The sequence below is a fragment of the Corvus moneduloides genome, unplaced genomic scaffold (genome assembly GCF_009650955.1).
Source record: "Corvus moneduloides isolate bCorMon1 unplaced genomic scaffold, bCorMon1.pri scaffold_138_arrow_ctg1, whole genome shotgun sequence".
Classification (NCBI taxonomy): Eukaryota; Metazoa; Chordata; class Aves; order Passeriformes; family Corvidae; genus Corvus; species Corvus moneduloides.
Window position 1 is genome coordinate 1,714 of NW_022436890.1, and position 10,508 is coordinate 12,221.

Consider the following 10,508-nt stretch of genomic DNA (forward strand, 5'->3'; position numbering starts at 1 on the left):
CCCAAAAAACCCCCAAAAAACCCTAAAACTGCCCCCAAAAAATTCCCCCCAAAAAAACCCAAAACGGCCCAAAAAAAGCCCCGAAAAAAAGCCCAAAGAATCCGCCCAAAAACGGCCCAAAAAACCCCCAAAAAACCGCCCAAAAAACCACCCAAGAAAACCCCAAAACCGCCCCAAAAAGCCCAAAACCGCCCCAAAAAACACCCAAAAAAACCCCGCCCAAAACTCCCCCCAAAAAACCCCAAAAACCGTCCAAAAAAATCGCCCATAAAACCCCCAAAAAACCGCCCAAAACCCCCCCAAAAAATCCCAAAACTCTGAAAACCGGAACCCCCCCCAAACCCCCAAAAAACCGCCCAACCCCCCCCAAAAAACTAAAAAAAATCGCTCAAAACCCCTCCAAAAAAAAACCCCCCAAAACCGCCCAAAAAACCCCCAAAAAACCCCAAAACCCCCCAAAAGAAAAAACAAAAAAAACCCCAAAAACCCCAAAAACCCTGCCCAAAACTCCCCCCCAAAAATACCCCAAAAACCCTCCAAAAAAGCCCCCAAAAAACCCAAAACCGCCCAAAACCCCTCCAAAAAAAAACCCCCAAAACCCCTCAAAAACCCCAAAAACCCCAAACCCACCCCCAAAAAACCCCAAAACCCCTCAAAATAACCCCAAAAATCCCCCCAAAAACACGCAAAAAACCCCGAAAACCCCGAACCCCCCCCAAAACCACGCAAAATAACCCCCTAAAACCCCAAAAATCCCAGAAACCCCCTCAAAAAACCCCCAAACCCCTCAAAATAACGCCCCAAAACCCCACCAAAACACCCAAAAAACCCCCTAAAGCCCCAAAAAAAACCCCAAAAACCCCAAAACCGCTCAAAAAATCCCCCAAAACCCCTCAAAAACCCCAAGAAACCCCCCCAAAACCCCAAACCCACCCCAAAAAAACCCCAAAACCCTCAAAATAACCCCAAAAATCCCCCCAAAAAACACACCAAAAATCCAAAACCCCCCGAAAACCCAAAAAAAAACCCCCCCAAAAACCCCAAACCCCTCAAAAACCCTGAAAACCCCAAACCCACCTAAAAAAAACCCCCCCAAAACCCCAAAATCCCAGAAACCCCCTCAAAAAACCCCACACCCCCTCAAAATAACGCCCCAAACCCCCCCAAAACACACTAAAAAACCCCCCAAAAACCCCTCAAGAAGCCGAAGAAACCCCAAAAACGCCAAAGCCACCCAAAAAAAACCCCAAAAAACCCCAAACCCGCTCAAAATAACCCCAAAAACCCCAAACCCACCCAAAAAAAACCCGCAAAAACGCCAAACCCCCTCAAAATAACGCCCCAACCCCCCCCAAACACTCCAAAAACCCAAAAAAAACCCAAAAAAAACCCAAAACCGCTCAAAAACCCCAAGAAACCCCCAAAAACCCCAAACCCACCCCCAAAAAAAACCCCCAAAAAACCCCAAAATCCCCCCAAAACCCGGCCCGCGGGGGGGCGCCCCGCCACCGCCTCCTGTCACGTGACGCGCGCAGGCCACGCCCCCAATTGTCTTACAGGGGGCGTGGCTTCGCCGCGGGGTGACGTCATCGTGGTGGGCGTGGCTTTATGGAGGAGGCGTGGCTTTTCACGGAGGGGCGTGGCTTCCGGGCAAAGGGGGCGTGGCTTCCGGGTGAGGGGCGTGGCTTCCGGGTGAGGGGGCGTGGCCGCGGCCATGGCGGCGCTGCGCGTGCTCGTGGGGGTCAAGCGCGTGATCGACTTCGCTGTCAAGGTACGGGGGGGGGGGGAGGGGCGAGGACCCCCCCCCGGGACCCCCCCGGGACCCCCCCGGGGCTTCCCGACCCCCGAATTCCCGGAGTTTTTGGGTGGTGGGGGAGGGGCCAAGGTCACACCTGGGCGGCTGCGGGTACCTGGGCACCCCTCCCCCACCCCCAAATCATCGGGACCCCTCCCTCCCCCACCCGTGAGGAACCTCCTGGGGACCCCCAAATCCTCCCCCCCCCCCCAAAAATTGCAGGGCGGGATTTTGGGGTGGCCGGACACAGCCGGGCTCTCCGAGGGACACCCCAAAAAAAAACCCCAAAAAGCCCCAAAAGAAGCCAAAAAAACCCCCCAAACCTGAGGAGAGCCCCAAACCATAAATAACCCTAAAAACACCCAAAAAGCCCTCCAAAACCCCCCCCAAAAAAACCGCAAAAAAACCCAAAACCCCCCCCAAAAAAACCCAAAAAAACCCCCCAAACCTGAGGAGAGCCCCAAACCATAAATAACCCTAAAAACACCCAAAAAAACCCTCCAAAACCCCCCCAAAAAAAACCCCAAAAAAACCCAAAAAAAAACCCCCAAAAAAACCCAAAAAAAACCCCCCAAACCTGAGGAGAGCCCCAAACCATAAATAACCCTAAAAACACCCAAGAAACCCTCCAAAACCCCCCCAAAAAAGACCCCAAAAAAAACCCAAAAAAACCCCCAAAATAACCCAAAAAAACCCCCCAAACCTGAGGACAGCCCCAAACCCTAAATACCCCCAAAAACAGCCACAAAAAAACCCCAAAAACCACTCCAAAAAAACCCCAAAAACACCCCAAAAAAACCTCACAGACACCCCAACCCCCCCCAAAAAAACCCCAAAAACACCCCAAAAAAATCCCAAAATAACCCAAAAAAACCCCCCAAACCTGAGGACAGCCCCAAACCATAAATACCCCCCAAAACACCCCGAAAAAAACCCCCCAAAAAACCCAAAAAATCCCCCAAAACACCCCAAAAGGCCCCGAACCCCCCCAAAAAAACCTCAAAAAACCCCCAAAAAACCCTCAAACCTGAGGACAGTCCCAAACTATAAATTTTCCCAAAAACACCCCAAAAAACTCCAAAAAAAAAAACCCCAAAAATACCCAATCCCCCCAAAAACACCCCAAAAAGCCCCCGAGCCCACGCAAAAAAAACCCCAACCCCCCCCAAAAAAACCCAAAAACCCCTCAATAAACTCCCCAAAAAAATCCAAAAAAACCCAAGAAAACCCCCAAAAAATAAAAAAAAAATCCAAAAAAACCCCCCCAAAATCCCCCTAAAAAAATCCCAAAAAACCCTGAAAAAACCCTCAATAAACTCCCCCAAAAAATCCAAGAAAACCCTAAAAAAAACCTAAAAATAAACCTAAAAAAACCCCAAAAAAATCCCAAAAAAATCCCAAAAAAATCCCCAAAAAACCCCAAAAAACCCAAAAACCCCCCAAAGAAACTCCTAAAAAATCCTCAAAAAACCTCAAAAAAATCTCAAAAAAACTCCAAAAAATCCCCAAAAAATGCCAAAAAATCCTAAAAAAATCCCGAAAAAATCCCCAAAAATCCCCAAAAACCCCCTGATAAACTCCCCCCAAAAAATCAAAAAAACCCTAAAAAAACCCTCAAAAAAACCTCAAAAGATACAGAAAAAAATCCCCAAAACCCCCAAAAAATTCCCAAAAGTTCAAAAAAAAGTCCCAAAAAAATCCTAAAAAATCCCCAAAAAAATTCTAAAAAATCCCAAAAAATCCAGAAAAAAATCCCCAAAAATCCCAAAAAAAACCCCAAAAAAATCCCCCCAAAAATCCTAAAAATTCCAAAAAAAATCCAAAAAAAAATCCTAAAAAATCCCAAAAAAATCTTAAAAAATCCCAAAAAAATCCCCAAAAAAATCCCAAAAAAATCCCAAAAAAATCCCAAAATTCCCCAGATCCCGAAGATCCCCTCGGCGGTGTTTTAGGTGCGTGTGGCGCCGGGCGGGGCCGCGGTGCAGGCGCAGGGGGTGAAGCACTCCCTGAACCCCTTCTGGGAGATCGCCCAAAACACCCCAAAAAAACCCCAAAAAATCCCAAAAAAACCCCCAAAAAAATCCCCAAAAAATCCTAAAAAAATCCCAAAAAATCCAGAAAAAAATCCCCAAAAATCCCAAAAAAACCCTCCAAAAATCCCCCCAAAAATCCTAAAAATTCCAAAAAAAAATCCAAAAAAAATCCTAAAAAATCCCAAAAAAATCCCAAAAAATCCCCAAAAAATCCCCCAAAAAAATCCCAAAAAAATCCCAAAAAATCCCAAAATTCCCCAGATCCCAAAGATCCCCTCGGCGGTGTTTTAGGTGCGTGTGGCGCCGGGCGGGGCCGCGGTGCAGGCGCAGGGGGTGAAGCACTCCCTGAACCCCTTCTGTGAGATCGCCCTGGAAGAGGCCGTGCGGCTCCGCGAGGCCGGAGCGGCCGCCGAGGTCGTGGCCGCCAGCGTGGGCCCGCGGGCCAGCCAGGTGCGACGGGCTGGGGGCTGGGGGGCTTTTGGGGCTGGGGGGCTTTTTGGGGCTGGGGGGCTTTTTGGGGGGTTTTGGGATTTTTGGGGATTTTTTTGGGATTTTTTGGGATTTTTTGGGATTTTTTGGGGGGTTTTTTGGGATTTTTGGGGGTTTTTTTGGGATTTTTTGGGATTTTTTGGGATTTTTTGGGGATTTTTTTGGGGATTTTTTTGGATTTTTGCGGTTTTTTAGGATTTTTTGAGGGGTTTTTTGGGGATTTTTGGGGATTTTTTTTGGGTTTTTTGGGTTTTTTTTGGGGATTTTTTTGGGGGTTTTTTTGGGATTTTTGGAGGGGGTTTTGGGGGTTTTTTTGGGATTTTTGGGGGTTTTTTTGGGATTTTTTTGGGGGTTTTTTTGGGATTTTTTGGGGTTTTTTGGGGATTTTTTGGGGGTTTTTTTGGGATTTTTGGGGATTTTTTTGGGATTTTTTTGGGGTTTTTTTTGGGATTTTTTGGGGATTTTTTTGGGGATTTTTTTGGGATTTTTTTGAGGGATTTTTTGGGGTTTTTTCGGGATTTTTTGGGGGTTTTTTTGGGATTTTTGGGGATTTTTTTGGGGTTTTTTGGAGGATTTTTTGGGATTTTTTTTTTATTTTTTTTTGATTTTTTGGGGGTTTTTTGGGGGGTTTTTGGTGGTTTTTTGGGGATTTTTGGAGGGTTTTTTGGGGGTTTTGGGGATTTTTTGGGTTTTTTGGGGGGGTTTGTTTGGGGGATTTTTTGGGAGTTTTTTGGGAGTTTTTGGGGGGTTTTGGGTGGTTTTTTTTTGGGGGGGGTTTTAGGGGGGGTTGGGTTTTTTCGGGAGATTTGGGGTGGTTTGGGCTGGTTTGAGGTGGGTTTGGGCTGGTTTGAGGTGGTTTGGGTGCGTTTGGGACACTTTTGGGATGGTTTGGGATGGTTTGGAGTGGTTTGGGCTGGGTTTGGGGTGGTTTGGAGTGCTTTGGATGGTTTGGGGTGGTTTGGGATGGTTTTGGGGTGGTTTGGGATGGTTTTGGGGAGGTTTGGGATGGTTTTGGGGTGGTTTGGGATGGTTTTTGGGACAGTTTTAGGTGGTTTGGGATGGTTTTGGGTGGTTTGGGGTGGTTTTGGGATGGTTTGGGATGGCTTTTGGGACAGTTTTGGGTGGTTTGGGATGGCTTTGGGGTGGTTTGGGATGGCTTTGGAGGGTATTGAGATGGTTTGGGGTGGGTTTGGGTGGTTTGGGGTGGTTTTGGGATGGTTTGGGATGGCTTTTGGGACAGTTTTGGGTGGTTTGGGATGGCTTTGGGGTGGTTTGGGATGGCTTTGGAGGGTATTGAGATGGTTTGGGGTGGGTTTGGGGTGCTTTGGGACAGTTTTGGGATGGTTTGGGCTGGTTTTGTGGTGGGTTGGGGTGGTTTGGGGTAGTTCTGGGGTGATTTGCGGGCGGTCACTGGTGGCGAGCGGGACTCGGTGCCCCCGGGCGAGTTTTGGGGCTCCCTGGCCTTTTTTGGGACATTCCTTAGAGCTTTTCTCATCCCTCACACGCGTCCAGGGGCGGTTTTGGGGTTATTTCCGTGCTGTTTTCACCCTTTTTCCCCCCTCCCCACCCACAGGAGACCCTGCGCACGGCTCTGGCCGTCGGCGCTGACCGGGCCGTGCTGGCCGAGGTGGCCGAAGGGGCGACCGTGGGGCCGCACGAAGTGGCCACGGTGCTGGCCGCGCTCGTGGGGCGGCTGCAGCCCCAGCTGGTGCTGCTGGGCAAACAGGTGATACCCTATAGACCCCTAGAGACCCCTATAGAACCCCACAGACCCCCATAGACCCCTATTGACCCTTCACAGCCACCGTAGGCCCGTATTGACCCCTCACAGCCACCGTAGGTCCGTATTGACCCCTCACAGCCACCGTAGGCCCCTATTGACCCTTCACAGCCACCGTAGGCCCCTCCGCACTCCCACGGAGCCCCTCTGGACGCGCCCCCCAGAAGCCCCCCGGACGCGCTGGGGGTCCCTATGTGCCCTGAGGGTCCCCTATAGCACCTATAGCACCTCTGTCCACCCTCAGGCCATCGACGACGACTGCAACCAGACCGGGCAGCTCCTGGCCGCCATGCTGGACTGGCCGCAGGTAGGCCGCGCGCGGGGCACGATGGGATATATCCTCCCATGGCGGCCGAGGGGGGGTGAATATATCCCGTCGTGCATCGCGGTGGGAGGGATGATGGGATATATCCCCCCATTAAGTCGCGGGGGGCGATGGGATATATTCACCCTACTGGTGGAGAGGGGGATTGTGGGATATATTCACCGCTTGCGCCGCGGGGGATTGTGGGATATACTCCCCTCTTTGCCGCGGTGGCTGGTGGGATATATCCCCCCTCTCTGCGCCGCGGGGGACGATGGGATATATCCCCCCCTAAGGGGGTGCAGCTCGTACTGGGAGAGCTCCCAGTCCATACTGGGAGGGCTCCCAGGCCATACTGGTTGCTCGCAGGGCACGTTCGCGTCGCGGGTGCAGCTGGAGGACGGCGCCGTGCGGGTGGAGCGGGAGGTGGACGGCGGCCTGGAGACGCTGCGGCTGCGGCTGCCGGCCGTGCTCACGGCCGACCTGCGGCTCAACGAGCCCCGCTACGCCACGCTGCCCAACATCATGGTGGGTGCGGGACCCCCCCCCAAAAAAATCCCTGGGGACCCCCCCCAAAATCCCTGGGATAGCCCCCCAAAAAATCCCGGCGATCTCCTCAAAAATTCCTGAGACCCCCCCCAAAAAAACCACGGGGTAGACCTGTTGTCCCGAAATTTTGGGGAGGGGGTTTGGGACCCCCAGCCCAATCCCTGGGTGTTCCCTCGCCCCCCAAATCCTCGGGACCCCCCCAAAAAATCCCTGGGGACCACCCCCCGAAATCCCTGGGATAGCCCCCCAAAAAATCCTGGCGATCTCCTCAAAAATTCCTGAGGCCCGCCCCCAAAAAAACCACGGGGTAGACCTGTTGTCCCGAATTGTTGGGGAGGGGGTTTGGGATCTGAGTGAGATTTTTGGGGATTTAAGGGGATCTAGGGGGATTTTGGGGGGATTTAAGGGGATTTTGGGGGATTTGGGAGGAATTTAAGGGGATTTTGGGGGATTTGGGGGGATTTAGGGGGATTTGGGGGGATTTAAGGGGATGTAGGTGAGATTTTAGGGTATTTTGGGGAGGGGGTTTGGAACCCCCAGCCCAGTCCCTGTGTGTTCCCCCACCCCCCAAATCACCGGGACCCCCCCCCCAAAAAATCCCTGGGGACCCCCCCCAAAATCCCTGGGATATCCCCCCAAAAAATCCCGGCGATCTCCTCAAAAATTCCTGAGACCCCCCCCAAAAAAAACCACGGGGTAGACCTGTTGTCCCGAAATTTTGGGGAGGGGGTTTGAGACCCCCAGCCCTGTCCCTGGGTGTTCCCTCGCCCCCCAAATCCTCGGGACCCCCCCAAAAAATCCCTGGGGACCCCCCCCCGAAATCCCTGGGATAGCCCCCCAAAAAATCCTGGCGATCTCCTCAAAAATTCCTGAGACCCCCCCCCAAAAAAACCACGGGGTAGACCTGTTGTCCCGAATTGTTGGGGAGGGGGTTTGGGATCTGAGTGAGATTTTTGGGGATTTAAGGGGATCTAGGGGGATTTTGGGGGGATTGAAGGGGATCTAGGGGGATTTTGGGGGGATTTAAGGGGATTTTGGGGGATTTGGGGGGATTTAGGGGGATTTGGGGGGATTTAAGGGGATGTAGGTGAGATTTTAGGGGATTTTGGGGAGGGGGTTTGGAACCCCCAGCCCAATCCCTGTGTGTTCCCCCACCCCCCAAATCACCGGGACCCCCCCCCCAAAAAATCCCTGGGGACCCCCCCCAAAATCCCTGGGATATCCCCCCAAAAAATCCCGGCGATCTCCTCAAAAATTCCTGAGACCCCCCCCAAAAAAACCACGGGGTAGACCTGTTGTCCCGAAATTTTGGGGAGGGGGTTTGGGACCCCCAGCCCTGTCCCTGGGTGTTCCCCCGCCCCCCGAATCACTGGGACCCCCCCCCAAATCCTCGGGACCCCCCCCAAATCCCAGCTTTCCCCCCCAAAACCCCGCCCCATCCTGGGAACACCTGTTCCCCCACACCTGAGCCCAGCTTTTGGGGGGATTTGAGGGGTTTTGGGGGGATTAGGGAGGAGTTTTTGGAGGGTTTGGGAGGGATTTAAGGGGATTTTGGGGGGATCTGGGTGGGATTTTGGGGGGTTTGGGAGGGGTTTAAGGGGATTTTGGGGGGATTTAAGGGGATTTTGGAGGATTTGGGAGGAATTTAAGGGGATTTTGGGGTATTTGGGAGGAATTTAAGGGGATTTTGGGGGGATTTTAGTGGATTTTGGGGAGATTTAAGGGGATCTGGCTGGGATTTAAGGGGATCTAGGTGGGATTTTGGGGGGATTTAAGAGGATTTTGGGGTTTTTTTGGGGATTTGAGGGGATCTGGGTGGGATTTGGAAGGGATTTTGGGGTTTTTTGGGGGATTTAAGGGGATTTTGGGGTTTTTTGGGGGATTTAAGGGGATCTGGGTGGGATTTTGGGGGGATTTAAGGGGATTTTGGGGGTATTTTGGGGGATTTAAGGGGATCTGGGTGGGATTTTGGGATTTAGGGGGGATCTGGCTGGGATTTTAGTGGATTTTGGAGGGATTTTGGGGGATTTGAGGGGGATTTGGGAGGCATTTAAGCAGATTTGGGAGGCATTTTGAGAGAACTTAGGGCGCTTTTTGGGGCGCTTTCTGGCGCTTTTTGGGGCATTTTCCGGCACTTTTTGGGGCGCTTTCTGGCGCTTTTTGGGGCATTTTCCGGTACTTTTTGGGGCGCTTTCCAGCACTTTTCGGGGCATTTTCTGGTACTTTTTGGGGCGCTTTCCGGCACTTTTTGGGGCATTTTCCGGCACTTTTTGGGGCGCTTTCTGGCGCTTTTTGGGGCGCTTTCCGGTACTTTTTGGGGCATTTTCTGGCACTTTTTGCGGCGCTTTCCGCTACTTTTCGGGGCGCTTTCCGCTACTTTTCGGGGCATTTTCTGGCACTTTTCGGGGCGCTTTCCGCTACTTTTCGGGACGCCATCCGGCACTTTTCGGGGCGCTATCCCGGTACTTTTTGGGGCGCTTTCCGGTACTTTTCGGGGCGCTCTCCCTTTTGAGGAGGGGTCCAACCCCCCACCCCTCGCCCACCGCAGAAAGCCAAGAAGAAGCCTCTGGAAGTGCTCCCGGCGGCCGATTTGGGGCTCCCGGGGGGCTCCCCCCGGCTCCGGCTGCTGCAGCTCCAGGAGCCCCCGGCCCGGGCGGGCGGCGAGAAGGTGGAAAACGTCCCGGCCTTGGTGGAGAAACTGAGGCAGAGCGGCCGCATCTGAGCCTCCCAGTTCATCCCAGTGCCTCTCAGTTCATCCCAGTGGCCTCCCAGTAACAACCAGTAACAACCAGTAACTATCGCTGCGTCCCAGTTTGGTGCTGCTGGTTTTTTAATCCCCCCCCCTCCAGTGTCTCTTGGTGCCTTCCGGCCTGTCCCAGTTCATCCCAGTGCTTTCCAGCCTGTCCCAGTTCATCCCAGTGGCCTCCCACTGCACCCCAGTGCCTCCCAGTTCATCCCAGTGGCCTCCCAGTAACAACCAGTGCCCCCCAGTAACAACCAGTAACTCCCAGTGCATCCCAGTTTGGCGCTGCTGGTTTTTTAATCCCCCCTTCCGGTGTCTCTTGGTGCCTTCCGGCCTGTCCCAGTTCATCCCAGTGGCCTCCCACTGCACCCCAGTGCTCTCCCAGTGCCTTCCAGCCTGTCCCAATGCCTCCCAGTGCCTCCCAGTAACCTGCAGTAACAACCAGTAACTCCCAGTGCATCCCAGTTTGGTGCTGCTGGTTTTTTAATGCCCCCCTCCGGTGTCTCTTGGTGCCTTCCGGCCTGGACCAGTGCTCCCAGTTGATCCCAGTGGCGTCCCAGTTGATCCCAGTGCCCTCCCAGGCTGGACCAGTGCACCCCAGTGCTCTCCCAGTGCTCTCCCAGTTCATTCCAGTCTGGCCCAGTGGCTCCCAGTGCGCCCCAGTGCTCTCCCAGTCTCTTCCAGCCTGTCCCAGTTCATCCCAGTGGCTTCCCAGGCTGGACCAGTGCACCCCAGTGCTCTCCCAGTGCCTTCCAGCCTGTCCCAGTTCATCCCAGTGGCCTCCCAGTTCATCCCAGTGCCCTCCCAGTGCTCTC

The 10,508-nt window shown here is 52.9% G+C and overlaps 1 protein-coding gene across 1 annotated transcript; it reads left to right on the top strand.

Annotated features, from left to right (window-relative positions):
* The first annotated feature begins 1,699 nt into the window (after positions 1–1,699).
* Positions 1,700–9,761, top strand: ETFB (electron transfer flavoprotein subunit beta). Its single transcript, XM_032097890.1, has 6 exons — positions 1,700–1,771; positions 4,120–4,278; positions 5,891–6,043; positions 6,342–6,404; positions 6,771–6,929; positions 9,499–9,761. The coding sequence occupies exons 1-6, from the start codon at positions 1,715–1,717 to the stop codon at positions 9,670–9,672; spliced, it is 765 nt and encodes a 254-aa protein (XP_031953781.1). The 5' UTR covers positions 1,700–1,714; the 3' UTR covers positions 9,673–9,761.
* Positions 9,762–10,508: the final 747 nt, after the last annotated feature.

Bases quoted from the DNA above. Each gene is read 5' to 3' on its own strand.
- ETFB (XM_032097890.1), top strand. From the start codon at position 1,715: ATGGCGGCGCTGCGCGTGCTCGTGGGGGTCAAGCGCGTGATCGACTTC. The intron at 4,279-5,890 runs GTGCGACGGGCT...CCCCACCCACAG, and splicing joins TGGGCCCGCGGGCCAGCCAG to GAGACCCTGCGCACGGCTCT. The intron at 6,405-6,770 runs GTAGGCCGCGCG...GGTTGCTCGCAG, and splicing joins CCATGCTGGACTGGCCGCAG to GGCACGTTCGCGTCGCGGGT.